We start from the raw sequence: 16,558 nt of genomic DNA on the forward strand, positions 1-16,558 counted from the left end.
TATGTGAACTAAACAAACAGTTATAATATGTATAAATGTAATGTTCACTCATACGCGATACTATTTGGGGCTTTATCTGCAGTGATAACGACATATTTGTCACGTTTACACACATATGTAGGGGACATGCTTATGACTGGTTGCATATAAATAGATATACAATTTGCGGCTTTAACTGCAGTGATAACGACATATTTGTCACGTTCACACACATGTGTAGGGAACATGCTTATGATTGGTTGCATATTGATAGTTATACAATTTTGGGCTTTATCAGCAGTGATAATGACATATTTGTCACGTACACAAACGAATGTAGGAGACAGGACTGTTTGTATATAGATAGAGATACAACTTGTAGAAACAAGGTAATTTCTAAATATATGAATATGATTTATTTATTAACTCTTTATACCTCTCAATTTTATATATTTTTTTGGTTATATTATGACTGGGTTTTTTTTGTTAAGAAGTTTTTGATAAAGACAATGTTCAATTCTAAGGACCGGTCGTCAAAAATAATCTTTATCTTCGAACAATCAACTGTTTACTGTTTATTCGTTGCCATAGAACAATTCATAAACATATTGGTATTCAATTGGGTTAAAGTTACCTTTGTTACATCGGTCTGATTCAATGTAGAAATTATTTACAAATGAATTAATATTTATAAATGCAGATTTGATAAAAAAACAGGTATGTACGTTTTCTTACCAATTGACATATTGATACATTGTAATTAAATGAGAGAAAGTTTTGCTTTAGATTGGACAGCAATACATTTTTAGTTTACCAAAGTTCAAAATACGTAAATGGATAAACAAGACATATTTAGATAACATACATATATTTTATGATTGTGTATTCATTAAACTATAATCATATCGCTACTACTAAATATATTACACACTATATATTAAATTACTATATATCCGACCTCTTGTTTGTTAAAAGGTACTTTTTGAACATTTTAAAGAGAGAAAAAAAATAGCCATGGTCACTCATTCGAAAGTACTAGTAGATAAATATTTAGTGTCTGAAATATTACAAGAGGGTCTTGCGTTTTGATTTTAAGTGTATATCTTTTTGTTTTACTTTATTCTTCCCATTTTTGTCTTTCACAACTATTCCTTATGAGGTGGGTCTTATGTGCGACTGGAGACATTTGTTATTTCTATTTTGATTACCTTCGTTATTATTTTTATTTAATTTGTACTTTATTTAGAAAACGTATACCATGAACTATATTAACTATCAACTGCAACCACTTTTTGAGTAAGGTCAGTGTCAAATTTGCTATTAACTTCATCTTTTTGTTGGCGTCTCTCGGAATTAATATGTTGTATGTCTGTGATGTATGTTTACACAGTTTTTGAATAAGGATTACAATTGAATGATTTTAGTCCTCTAGACTAAATGATTATTTTTTCACGGAACAAATAATGTCCCGTCGAAAACTGTATCTTTTGGATTCGTTTAAACTGTTCAATATCAAGATCATTACTATCTTCAATCATATCAAGTAAATCGAATTCTGTTAATGTCTTCATTTTTTTCATTTGTAGAATGATTTTTGAATATGAAAGAAGTTTACTTATCTAAATGTCTAAAATCATGGTAAAAGAATAAAAGCCATTCTATTATTTCTAATTTGTTAAAAAAAGGTAAAAGACGCCTTAGTACATCAATCTAAAATGAATAGATTTGACATTTTGAAATAAGTTAAACATAACTCACTTCAAACTGCATTTATCTCGGTATTCAGTGACGGGTTTATTCTTAAATTCCCTTTTTATGAATTACATTTAAGTTTTTTGGATCAGTATATAGTTTTGCAAAAAAGCGTTTTTGTTAATTCAAGTTTTTCATTTTCCTTTTAAAAGGACTCTTTCTGTTTTTCAAGTTAAGTAAATGAAGGCAACCTTATCTAAAATTCAAGAGAGCTATTTCTAATAACTTTTAAAATTGATCAATGTCCCAAATGAAATTAAATCTAGTAACAAAGTAAGGAACAGTAAAAAAAAGATAAGGGTGAAATGTTTGCAAAAAAGTGATTTTTCCTCCGAGAAGAAGCTGTTTTGTAGAAGGTAGTTCAAACTTTAGCATACTTATTGAGCATTGTACTCATAATTTTTTTTATCAGAAAGTTGCATATTTGAATATCAATATCTCTCATTCGAAGAAAAAATGTAAGGGACGACCAAGTACATCAAACGATAATAAGAAAATTTGACATTTTGAAAAAATACAGAAGGTTAACATAATTCACTTTAAACTGAATACTTCTGTATTGAGCTCGTTATTAAGTTACAGGTTATTTATAAATTATTCCAATTTATAAGGTATAGGTAAGAATGGTTTTTTTTAATATGATAGCAGAACATTAAAAGGGTATTTTGTTGAAATCTTGCAAAATATGCGAAAGAACGTTCACCTTGATTGAATGGAAAATCTATCACACAACTTCTTACAACTGAACCAAACAGAAAGAATAGATAAAAACCTATCAAATTGTATAAGTTCGAAAAGTAGTATCTTAGTGAATATTTTTAAAATGTCTCTTGCTTCGGAACAAATATTTCACTTATTTTCTAGGAAATGAATTTATTGGATAATTGGATAACAGGTCAGGATTTTGAACACACACATAAGGACATAAAAGAGTTTATTGCCCAGAAGGGCGTTGAATTCCTATCTGAATTTATTAGGAAAAAATCGAATGAGTGGAAAGATGCAAAGATTCAAATTGGAATTTTTGGGGAAAGTGGTTCCGGCAAATCAACATTTTTGAATACTTTTCGTGGATTAAAAAGAGGCGACAAAGGATTTGCCGACCAAGGCTATAAAGGTAATTCAACTAAAAAAGCAACAACATACACAATGAAGGACAATCCCAACATCACATTTACGGATGGTGTTGGTTGCGGAACAATAAAATATGAGAGAGGTTCTGAATATATCAAATCGCTGGAAATAGAGAAATTTGATTTTGTGCTTTTGATGTCGAATAAGAATTTTTCACAGGATGATGCCTGGTTTGCTAAAGAAATACGTATTATGGGAAAGCCGTTATTTTTCGTAAGAACTAAATTCGATGAAATATTGAGAAGTGCCAGGGTGGATGGCATCAACGGAGAGAACATTCACGAAGAAATAGTTACAGTTTGTGCTGAAAATATCAAAGACAGCGGAATTCCAACAATAAGTACCTTTATAATATCCAATTATGATACGACAGTAGGCGACTTCGACAAGCTAATGGGTGAAATATTTAAGACGCTACCGCAAACCAAAAGGGAGGCATTACTTTATTCTTTACCAGCTTTATCACACCAGGTGATTAAAGAAAAGAAGTAGGAGTTGATCCGACGTGCGTACCGTGTTTCTCTCTTATCGGCAGCACGTGCTCTAATACCTGTACCTCCGCCGTTTGATGTCATCGTGGACGAACCCATACTTCAAGTTGAAATACAGTTTTATATGAAGGAATTTTCGCTGACTGAAGATAACATTGAATACGCTCGTGACAAGCTGAAAATCGAACATGAGGAATTGTTGAGCACGCTTCCTCCTTTACAAAGTTTGATGGTAAAAGGAATTAAAGAATTTGTCACTTCGTCTGTTCATTTAGAAGTTGCCGAAAGGACTACCTCAACTATTGCAAAGCGATTTTCAAAGAGAATACCAGTTGTCGGTACTTTCGTATCATCTTCAATTGCGTATATTGCATGTTTGATAATGCTCCACATGGAAATCAATATACTAGAAAAAGAAGCACATAGACTTCTTGATAAAGTCATTGAAAACACTTAAGATATAGAAAAGCTCCGTGCAATAAATTCTGTATCTAATTAATTCTCTTAAATCATTTACCTTTGTACGATGTATCTTTTTCGATAATTTAAGCTATAATTGAAATCAGCGCGTTTGTCTCTCGAATCCTATTTATAAAATTTCCATGATAGCATTGTGTTGTGAATAATTAATTCTTTCAAACATGAGTGTTCAATTTGTACATTTGAGGCTATCGCCTCCTATGGTGATATTTGTACCCCATTTGAGCGTATTTTCATGAGCGTTCCGAGATCCAAGCGAGAAAAGAAAAATCATCACTTATATTAACACGATGCAGTTTTTACATAATTTTCCGACTTGAGATATTAAACATGCTGTTCAGTGTTTTATATTTGATCATTTGTAACCTGGATTTGTTTTCTCTCAATCGATTTATGACTTTCAAACAGCGGTATATTATTTGATATGATTTCAATTTAATAAAATTAAAATTAAAAAAAAATGCATGCTGTTTTTTGCTTTGAGACTTTTAGTTTTGAACACACTTCTAAGTGTGAAGAAATGGGAGTGTCTTGTTGTTCAGTCTTTAGAATCTAAATGATCTGAGAAAAGTTTCATGAATTGTAGCTTTTTCCTTCGTCGTAATCCATTGTTATTTGACTTTTTTGACATTGCGTGTTTATGCAGTGATTCCTACTTTGCTACATCCATCTTTTTGTAGAATTAATTTGAATTTAAGTTTCTACATCTTATGATACACTAACAGAAAGACATAAAACGCTTTTTATACATCAGTACATACGAACGGAAAGGACAACCTCATAATATCTTACAACATTTTTTTAACTATTGTAATAATTAAATAGATATTAAATGATTTATATACATATTTTAAGAGTGTATTTGTCTTTTTTTTTTTTGGAGTTTTGGAATGCGTGCTGTTCATTATTTGAAAGAGAAAAGCCAATAAACGAATATAAATTGAAAAACGCGACATCATGAAGCTGTATCATATGTTCTAAAAAAAATATAACAATGGAATTTAACAATTTTAATACAAATAAAGAACGTGTATCCGATCATTCATTTGACCATGTACAAAGCTAATATGAATTAAGAACACGGATATATTTGAATTAGATTTTTTTTTATTTTTATCAGAGTTTATTTTTATCATTTTTATTATATAAGTATGTGTGGGTATATTCAATTTCATTCGCTTTGAGAGTTCACACAATTGTATAATCGTATGCATAACATTAAACTAGCATAGTTACGAGTCTCCTGCCACTGAAGTGTAGTGTTTTTTTTAATTTAAAAAACAATATCACCGTTCATTCGATTCTTTTAATAACTTCGTTAAATAATAAACCAGTTGTAACTTTGTATACGAATACAAAGTGTGATGACGATTTTACTAAAAGGCAATAATGCCATAGATGGCCCTCTCACGTTGAACTTAAATTTGAATTTTAAATCCGTATCAAGCACTTGTTAATTTGCTTTCGACAACGAAGCAGGACCTGCAGTAATAGCTTTATTATTCAAAACCCGCCCACCTTCCCAATGAAACTAGTTGCTGCTGTTTTTGTTTTATAATTTTAGGCACTAGTTTGCTGTATTTTGTTACAATATTATGGGCACCAGTATTAAATGAGTTCCTCTATGGTATTGGACCAATAATGAATAGGATTGAGTTTCTTTGATTTGAACATTTATTAAGCACTTTATTTACATATGCTATGTTGTGATTTAAGCAACTAGAAAGAATTTATATTAATTACCAATTTTATCAATTAGGAAGACACAAGACATTTTAAAGAAATAGATCTTTTTCGAAGATCCCTAGGCGCAGAGTCAATATTGAAAGGGGAGAGGTCCAGATAGACTGGTAGTGCTTGGGGAATTATTTCACTCGGCCATTGATCTGACTCTGACAAGTTCTACAATTTGCCGGTTTGGAAATGTGGATAGTGGTTACAGTAGAGTCTACAGATTGGTAATGCGACTGATCTTATAGAATCAGGTGGGGCACTTATAATTGGAGCATTAGTTATATTAGGGTTTATGGTCACTCCCCATGGTAGGTGGTGGTGTAACCGTATTTAATTACCAGGGGTTTTATAACACTATGTCAACTCTTTGTCAACACATGTAAGCTGATACCCATAGTGAATAGGAAATCGGTAGTCACCCTGGGGCCTCAACAAAATATTGTACAATACCCTGTAACGAAAGTAATAATGTATACTCTAGTTCAAGTAATGGAAATTTAAGTACAGGTTGGTGTAATAAAATGTATGTTTAATTAAGGTGGTACCTAACACTACAGGGAGTTAACTCTGTAAAGTCAGCTAAAAGTTTTCATTACGTTGTATTGTAAACGGAATATTAAGCTTTTATTTGATCAAAATTGGTGTTTGTCAGACTGCTTTATAACCAGTGTAATTTTTCTGACGAAACAGTTGGTTCAAAACGTTTGATTTTTTTTTAAATTTTTGTTAAAGGGTCAAAGTAAATACATTGTCAAAATTTTATGAAAATTAAACGAGCCAAAATTATTTTAGTGAAAGTGTTGGGTACCACATTAAAGTGGTTGTTTTTTAATATAAGAGGTTAAAGTTATTAGTGAAAACAAAACCTACACAAGTGGATTTAATATACAAAAAGTCTGTAGTATTTGTGAATAACAATAAACAACACACAAGAGCGCCAACTCTATAACAGTTTTTAATCACTTTGTGATTAAAGGAAAGACTTCAACATAGTCATGATAGTGTAGAAATACAGCAACAACTCTTAATCTTTGATTTTCAACTCATTGTTATTCGTTCAGTATAATTTTAGGGTATCCTATATGAGTATTGTAATTAATTAAGATTTCAATATTGAATTTCAGTGTGAAATATATGAATGAGAATGCCAACATGAATTACATCATTTATGTTATAACCGTTGATCGGAACTGAAATATACAAAGGTAATATTCTGGCATTTGATGTCACATTCTGACATGAGAAAAGTCTATAATTCTTTGTTTCATTTAGTCCAATATCGGTTGCTGTATTTCAGCTGCATCATAAAGCAATCAATCATAATCTATTTGTGGTAAGTAAATGTTCCAAGATGGCATGTATGGTGAATGGAACTAATAGCTACGCATCGTGATGCGAAGCAAACAAACTGACAATGCCATGGCCAATAACAAAACGACAAGAAGACAAGCAACAGTATACCAAAAACTACCCAGGCAATTAAAGACTAAATAACACGAACTACAGTTGGGTGCAGACCAAGCATTACATGTAGACGGGCCGAAAAAGTTAACGCGGCGTTTACTCGCGTGCACTTCATGTAAACGCCGCGTTAACTGTGCGTTAACTCCGAAATTGCAGTAGACAATAAAAGTAAACGGGCGTTTACTTTCGCGTTTACCTCCGCGTTAACGCAAAAACGGCGCGTCTTCTAATTTTTTAAAGAGTAAACGGGCGTTTACTTTCCCGTTTATCTCCGCGTTAACGTGGAAAACTGCGCGTCCTCTATTATAACTAAATAAGTAAACGCGCGTTTACTGTTTGTAGTAAACGACCGTTAACGCAGATTGTCATCGTAACCTGGATACACTGACCTATAATATGAAATGATAAGGAACATCAAAATTAATTGACCAACTAGTCATTTCCGCTTGACATATTGACGATTACGGTTATTTAAAAATGTCACACATTTGTATTTAATTGAACAATAATTATATTAAATTTCTTGTTCTTCGCTAATAATAGTTTAAGTATGTTTCTTCAAATACATGTAATTTAATCCTCACCAAAATCAAACAGTTTTCTCATCTTAGACAGACTGACTCGAAAAACAAAATTATTTGATATCATTAACAAAAACTGACAATATTTACCCTTTAACAAGTTATCTTATTCTATATAGAAGTAATTCAGTTATATTGTTATGCCATAGTTGACCATATAATACAATTGACAGCAATTTTTGTACGTGTCTGAAGGCCATAACCTCTTTTTATTTAAAATATTGAATAGTAAACAAAATTCAGTAGTTTTCAAACATCATACTAACTCGTAATATATAATTATTTGTTCGCAACAACAAAAACTGACCATATGAGTAATTTATTATGTAAATCTATATAGCCGGCATAGTAAATGAGTTATATTTTGATATAACAATTGATCGTATAGTAAAAAAGGTAGCAATATTTAAATGTTATGACTAAAAAATTGTGTTCGCATCAACTAAGAGTGCCCGCATGTCCTTTTTTTATTCAAAATAGTGAATCGTTAACAAAATTCAATAGTTTTCATACCTCAGACTGACTCATATAATAAAATTATTTGTCGCAACAACCAAAATGGACCATATAAGCATTTTATTATGTAAATCTATATAGCCGCATAGTAAATGAGTTATATTTTCATGTAAGGATTGATTGTATAATAAAATAGGTAGCAATATTTGAATATTATGACTAAAAAATTTTGTTCGCATCAATTAAGAGTGCCAACATGTCCCTTTTTATTCAAAATATTGCATCGTTAACAAAATTCAGTAGTTTTCATACCTCAGACTGACTCATATAATAAAATTATTTGTCGCAACAACCAAAATGGACCATATAAGCATTTTATTATGTAAATCTATATAGCCGCATAGTAAATGAGTTATATTTTCATGTAAGGATTGATTGTATAATAAAATAGGTAGCAATATTTGAATATTATGACTAAAAAATTTTGTTCGCATCAATTTAGAGTGCCAGCATGTCCTTTTTTTATTCAAAATATTGAATCGTAAACAAAATTCAGTAGTTTTCAAATATCATACTAACTCGTAATATATAATTATTTGTTCGCAACAACAAAAACTGACCATATAAGTAATTTATTATGTAAATCTATATAGCCGGCATAGTAAATGAGTTATATTTTGATATAACAATTGATCGTATAATAAAAAAGGTAGCAATATTTAAATGTTATGACTAAAAAATTGTGTTCGCATCAACTAAGAGTGCCAGCATGTCCTTTTTTTATTCAAAATATTGAATCGTTAACAAAATTCAATAGTTTTCATATCTCAGACTGACTCATATAATAAAATTATTTGTCGCAACAACCAAAATGGACCATATAAGCATTTTATTATGTAAATCTATATAGCCGCATAGAAATGAGTTATATTTTCATGTAAGGATTGATTGTATAATAAAATAGGTAGCAATATTTGAATATTATGACTAAAAAATTTTGTTCGCATCAATTTAGAGTGCCAGCATGTCCCTTTTTATTCAAAATATTGCATCGTAAACAAAATTCAGTAGTTTTCATACCTCAGACTGACTCATATAATAAAATTATTTGTCGCAACAACCAAAATGGACCATATAAGCATTTTATTATGTAAATCTATATAGCCACATAGTAAATGAGTTATATTTTCATGTAAGGATTGATTGTATAATAAAATAGGTAGCAATATTTGAATATTATGACTAAAAAATTTTGTTCGCATCAATTTAGAGTGCCAGCATGTCCTTTTTTTATTCAAAATATTGAATCATAAACAAAATTCAGTAGTTTTCAAACATCATACTAACTCGTTATATATAATTATTTGTTCGCAACAACAAAAACTGACCATATAAGTAATTTATTATGTAAATCTATATAGCCGGCATAGTAAATGAGTTATATTTTGATATAACAATTGATCGTATAATAAAAAAGGTAGCAATATTTAAATGTTATGACTAAAAAATTGTGTTCGCATCAACTAAGAGTGCCCGCATGTCCTTTTTTTATTCAAAATATTGAATCGTTAACAAAATTCAATAGTTTTCATACCTCAGACTGACTCATATAATAAAATTATTTGTCGCAACAACCAAAATGGACCATATAAGCATTTTATTATGTAAATCTATATAGCCGCATAGTAAATGAGTTATATTTTCATGTAAGGATTGATTGTATAATAAAATAGGTAGCAATATTTGAATATTATGACTAAAAAATTTTGTTCGCATCAATTTAGAGTGCCAGCATGTCCTTTTTTTATTCAAAATATTGAATCGTAAACAAAATTCAGTAGTTTTCAAATATCATACTAACTCGTAATATATAATTATTTGTTCGCAACAACAAAAACTGACCATATAAGTAATTTATTATGTAAATCTATATAGCCGGCATAGTAAATGAGTTATATTTTGATATAACAATTGATCGTATAATAAAAAAGGTAGCAATATTTAAATGTTATGACTAAAAAATTGTGTTCGCATCAACTAAGAGTGCCAGCATGTCCTTTTTTTATTCAAAATATTGAATCGTTAACAAAATTCAATAGTTTTCATATCTCAGACTGACTCATATAATAAAATTATTTGTCGCAACAACCAAAATGGACCATATAAGCATTTTATTATGTAAATCTATATAGCCGCATAGAAATGAGTTATATTTTCATGTAAGGATTGATTGTATAATAAAATAGGTAGCAATATTTGAATATTATGACTAAAAAATTTTGTTCGCATCAATTTAGAGTGCCAGCATGTCCCTTTTTATTCAAAATATTGCATCGTAAACAAAATTCAGTAGTTTTCATACCTCAGACTGACTCATATAATAAAATTATTTGTCGCAACAACCAAAATGGACCATATAAGCATTTTATTATGTAAATCTATATAGCCACATAGTAAATGAGTTATATTTTCATGTAAGGATTGATTGTATAATAAAATAGGTAGCAATATTTGAATATTATGACTAAAAAATTTTGTTCGCATCAATTTAGAGTGCCAGCATGTCCTTTTTTTATTCAAAATATTGAATCATAAACAAAATTCAGTAGTTTTCAAACATCATACTAACTCGTTATATATAATTATTTGTTCGCAACAACAAAAACTGACCATATAAGTAATTTATTATGTAAATCTATATAGCCGGCATAGTAAATGAGTTATATTTTGATATAACAATTGATCGTATAATAAAAAAGGTAGCAATATTTAAATGTTATGACTAAAAAATTGTGTTCGCATCAACTAAGAGTGCCCGCATGTCCTTTTTTTATTCAAAATATTGAATCGTTAACAAAATTCAATAGTTTTCATATCTCAGACTGACTCATATAATAAAATTATTTATCGCAACAACCAAAATGGACCATATAAGCATTTTATTATGTAAATCTATATAGCCGCATAGTAAATGAGTTATATTTTCATGTAAGGATTGATTGTATAATAAAATAGGTAGCAATATTTGAATATTATGACTAAAAAAGTTTGTTCGCATCAATTTAGAGTGCCAGCATGTCCCTTTTTATTCAAAATATTGCATCGTAAACAGAATTCAGTAGTTTTCATACCTCAGACTGACTCATATAATAAAATTATTTGTCGCAACAACCAAAATGGACCATATAAGCATTTTATTATGTAAATCTATATAGCCGCATAGTAAATGAGTTATATTTTCATGTAAAGATTGATTGTATAATAAAATAGGTAGCAATATTTGAATATTATGACTAAAAAATTTTGTTCGCATCAATTTAGAGTGCCAGCATGTCCTTTTTTTATTCAAAATATTGAATTGTGAACAAAATTCAGTAGTTTTCACACTTCAGACTGACTCATATAATAAAATTATTTGTCGCAACAACCAAAATGGACCACATAAGGATTTTATTATGTAAATCTATATAGCCGCATAGAAATGAGTTATATTTTCATGTAAGGATTGATTGTATAATAAAATAGGTAGCAATATTTGAATATTATGACTAAAAAAATTTGTTCCCATCAATTTAGAGTGCCAGCATGTCCCTTTTTTATTCAAAATATTGCATCGTAAACAAAATTCAGTAGTTTTCATACCTCAGACTGACTCATATATATAAAATTATTTGTCAGCAACAACCAAAACTGACCATATAAACATTCTATCATGTAAATCTTTATAGCCATATGGTAAATGAGTTATATTTTTATGTTATGATTGATTGTATTATATAAAAGGTAGCAAAATTTGAATATTATGACTACAAAAAATTGGTTCCCATCAATTAAGAGTGCCAGCATGTACTTTTTTATACAAATTATTGAATCGTAAACCAATTTGTGTAGTTTTCATACCTCAGACTGACTCATATAATAAAATTATTTGTCCGCAACAACCAAAACTTTCCATATACGCACTTTATTATATAAGTCTATATAGCCATATGGTAAATGAGTTATATTTTCATGTAATAATTGATTGTATTATATAAAAGGTAGCAATATGTGATTATTATGACTAAAAAAAATTGGTTTGAATCAATTTAGAGTGACAGCATGTACTTTTTTATACAAATTATTGAATCATAAACCAATTCAAGTAGTTTTCATACCTCAGACTGACTCATATAATAAAATTATTTGTCGCAACAACCAAAATGGACCATATAAGCATTTTATTATGTAAATCTATATAGTCACATAGTAAATGAGTTATATTTTCATGTTAGGATTGATTGTATTATATAAAAGGTAGCAAAATTTGAATATTATGACTAAAACAAATGTGTTTGCATCAATTTAGAGTGCCAGCATGTACTTTTTTATACAAATTATTGAATCGTTAACCAATTTAAGTAGTTTTCATACCTCAGACTGACTCTCATTATAAAATTATTTGTTTATAAACAATCAAAACTGACCATATTAGCATTTTATTATGTAAATCTATATAGTCACATAGTAATTGAGTTATAAGAATTGATTGTATAATACAAAAGATAGCAATATTTAAATATTATAACTAAAAAGTTTTGTTCTCATCAATTTAGAGTTCCAGCATGTCCTTTTTTTATTCAAAATATTGAATTGTAAACAAAATTCAGTAGTTTTCATACCTCAGACAGACTCATATAATAAATTATTTGTTCGCAACAACCAAAATTTACCATATAAGCACTTTATTATATAAGTATATATAGCCATATGGTAAATGAGTTATATTTTCATGTAAGGATTGATTGTATTATATAAAAAGTAGCAATATTTGAATATTATGACTATAAAGAATTTGGTTCTCATCAATTTAGATGCACTTTTTTATACAAATTATTGAATCGTAAACCAATTTTAGTAGTTTTCATACCTTATACTGACTCGTATTATAAATCCATTTGTTTCGCAACAACAAAAACTGACCGTATTAGCATTTTATTATGTAAATCTATAAAGCCACATAGTAAATGAGTTATATTTTCATGTAAGGATTGATTGTATTATATAAAAGGTAGCAATATTTGAATACAAATTAAAAAAATTTAATTTGCATCAATTTAGAGTGCCAGCATGTACTTTTTTATACAAATTATTGAATCGTAAACCAATTTAAGTAGTTTTCATACCTCAGACTGACTCATATTATAAAATTAGTTGTCCGCATCAACCAAAACTGACCATATAAGCACTTTATAATGTAAATCTATATAGTGGCATAGTAAAGACGTTGTATTTTCATGTAAAGATTGATTGTATAAATTAAACGGTAGCAATATTGGAACAGTATGAATAAAAAAATGGGTTCGCATCAATTTAGAGTGCCACAATGTATTTTTTTTTATTCAAAATATTGAATTGTAAACAAAATTCAGTATTTTTCATACCTCAGACTGATTCATATAATAAAATTATTTGTCCCCAACAACCATAACTGACCATATTAGCACTTTTTATGTAAATCTATATAGCTGCCTGCATAGTAAATGAGTTATATTTTAATTTAATGATTGATTGTATTATATAAAACTGAAAGGTAGCAATTTTTGATTAGCTATGACTAAAAAAATTGTTGGTATCAATCATGTCAATTTCGAGTTCCAGCATGTCCTTTTTGGATTCAAACTATTGAATTGAAACAAATTTCAGTAGTTTTCACACGACTGACTCGTATTATAAAATTATTTGTCGGGAACAACCAACACAGACCATATTAGCACTCTATGTAGCTGAATAGTAAATCAGTTATAAATCCATGCAAAGGATCGCAATATTTGAACATTTAAATTGACGGATTGGTACGAATGACGTACATACTTATGTTACACTTTATTATTACCCCTGTACAAATTACGTTTGATTATTTGTCAAAACTGAAGCTTAAATCATGTTAATCCAAGACAAACGAGGGGAATTTCGATTAAAAATTATGTATTAAATGCACCGAGTTATAGTTAGGAATTCGAAGAGACAATTAAAAATGGGGAAAGAAACAACGATAACCATGATGTGTATATCCCATCATATAAAAATATGTTTCCGATTTCTCGGATAACCTTTCTTTCCGTATCGATATTTGTACATGTAACTTTTGAAAAGAAAATATAGAAAATCTGCTAATAAGTAAAAATAATGGACTTAATGGAACTGATTGTGTGTGATTGAATAAAATTCATATTCGAATTAAAAGAGTTTTTTTAATTGTTCTGGTTTAAAACACATATACGTAAAATACAAAGACTAAAGGTCGTTTTTATAAAATAAATAAACAAATGAACTTCAATCAGTTAACGCGAAAAGTAAACGCGCGTTTACTTTCAAGTGCACGTAAAAATACACTTTTAAAATCTGTAGTAAACGCCCGTTTACTTTTAAGTGCACGTGAAAATGAAGTAAACGCCCGTTTACTACTGACTAAACGGACACAAAGTAAACGCCCGTTTACTCGGGTAGACATTAGAAATTTCCATTTTGATCGCGTTAACGTAATAATAGTAAACGGGCGTTTACTAGTAAACGGGAAATTTGAAGTAAACTAACGAAATATGTGCACGCGGCGTTAACTTGCGTTTACTTTATGTAATGCTTGGTCTGCACCCAACTGTATACAAATATATGGGTGATTTCGGGTGATTCTGAAGAAAAGGTAAATTCTGCTGATCATGTGACATCCGTTTTTCTGTTAATAAAAGTACACCCTCATAAATGTCCAAGGATTTAACTCACAATCAATAGCTCATTACTACATGTACTATTTAGGATGATAATAAACTTATATTAGTTGTTTTATTAGCGCCGGTTGCTTATTAATCAAGGTGACTAAGTCAAATTACAAAATCAAACGACATTAACGTGTTTAAACGTTTAAAGAACCTATTGCGTTCATTGGATTAATATTTGAAATTTAAGATTTGGTATAAAGAAACTCATCCAGCAGAGGGACGGTTAATCAACTTTGTACCTTTTTATATATACATATGGAAAACAGTGTTGCAACACCAAATTGAAATTAAAATTCAAAAAGACACTATTTTTTGTTAAAGAATTTGTTGAAACAGAACTAGCAAACATTTTTTTTAAATCTCACTTGAAATTAATAAATAAATATCGACTCGATAAATTCCTATCTGCACATGCAGCTACTGTACTCGTAAGCAATAAAACAGATATTTTTATCCTCTGAATTGTCAACACTTTAACAATTCAAAATGCAGCAAGATGGCAGGTTATCAGCTTGAGAGAAGCAGGTATGTCACTGTGATAATTTCACGTTTTTTTGGTCATCACCAGTCTACTATAAGTCGTTTAGAGAATAAAAAATTAGGCAACAAATGTATTAAAGACCTTCCGAGATCAAGATGACCCCCTATAACAACTGCTAGGGAAAATAAAGCGTAATGAAGGTTGGTCAGAAGGAAACCCATTGCAAACAGTTCAATCCTTAAAAAGAGAGTGGTTGCCATATAGGATGCTTTAAACAAGAACTGCTCGAGATCAACTCATCGCTACTGGTTATTGTGCGATAAGAACATTTCGGGGACCTTTGCTTACGAACAGACATAAATGTTACCCGTATCCAATGAAGTGCAGGGCCCGCCACAGTTGGAAACTAGCATCGTGGAGGATGATCTATTGTTTCAATGGAATTCGGTTAATCTTCCTTACTGTCGAAAATATAAGACTGATGAACACATACCGAAGAAAAAACCGTTATGTTTTGAAAGTTTAAACAGTTCCTGTCGTTCAGATAACACATCTTGCACTTACCTACAGGACTCTACCATAAACACCACATCATGTCCACAATAAACGTTCACTTATTTGTTAAGAAATATACCTAAAAGTTGATATCAAATTGACGGTCTTACAAAATACTTCACCCCGTTCATGTGTTTCCTTCTATATCACATCATTCGGTATTTTGTATATGTCAGCCCAAACCCCTGTTTGAAACACCGTACGACATTCGACAGCAATACCGTTTAGTCGGCTCTCTAACAACCAAAAAGAACTTGACTAAAAAAATATCATCGCATACACCATTAAGTTTAAAACAAATTTTGTTGTATACGTTCTTACGATGAATTTAATGATTAATAGTTATCAAAGGTACCAGGATTATAAATTAGTACGCCAGACGCGCGTTTCGTCTACATAAGACTCATCAGTAACGCTCATATCAAAATAATCTGATATTTGAAGTTGTAATATGTGAATGTGTGATTGTGTGATTATAATATTTCAGTATTGAATTAAGACTTTTAGACAAATTAAGTCACAAGCAATGGATAAGAAGGTCGCTCTGTCCGATTTATAACTATATAAAACCAGAAAAAAGATAAAAATCTGTAAGTCTTAATTAATTCCACTTGAGTGATAGTATATCATTCTACGAGGTAAAGTGACATATTGTTGATTTGAATTAACACACATTGTTATTTTAGATACTCG

General features: G+C 29.8%; 1 protein-coding gene across 1 annotated transcript; it reads left to right on the forward strand.

Annotated features, from left to right (window-relative positions):
• Nucleotides 1-287: 287 nt before the first annotated feature.
• LOC134694115 (interferon-gamma-inducible GTPase 10-like) lies at nt 288-3,357 on the forward strand. The gene is made up of 2 exons (XM_063555111.1): nt 288-368; nt 2,596-3,357. Exon 2 carries the CDS (start codon nt 2,599-2,601, stop codon nt 3,355-3,357), a length of 759 nt encoding a protein of 252 aa, XP_063411181.1. The 5' UTR covers nt 288-368; nt 2,596-2,598.
• The last annotated feature ends 13,201 nt before the right edge of the window (nt 3,358-16,558 follow it).

The sequence above is a fragment of the Mytilus trossulus genome, chromosome 13, assembly GCF_036588685.1.
Source record: "Mytilus trossulus isolate FHL-02 chromosome 13, PNRI_Mtr1.1.1.hap1, whole genome shotgun sequence".
In the NCBI taxonomy this organism is placed as follows: Eukaryota; Metazoa; Mollusca; class Bivalvia; order Mytilida; family Mytilidae; genus Mytilus; species Mytilus trossulus.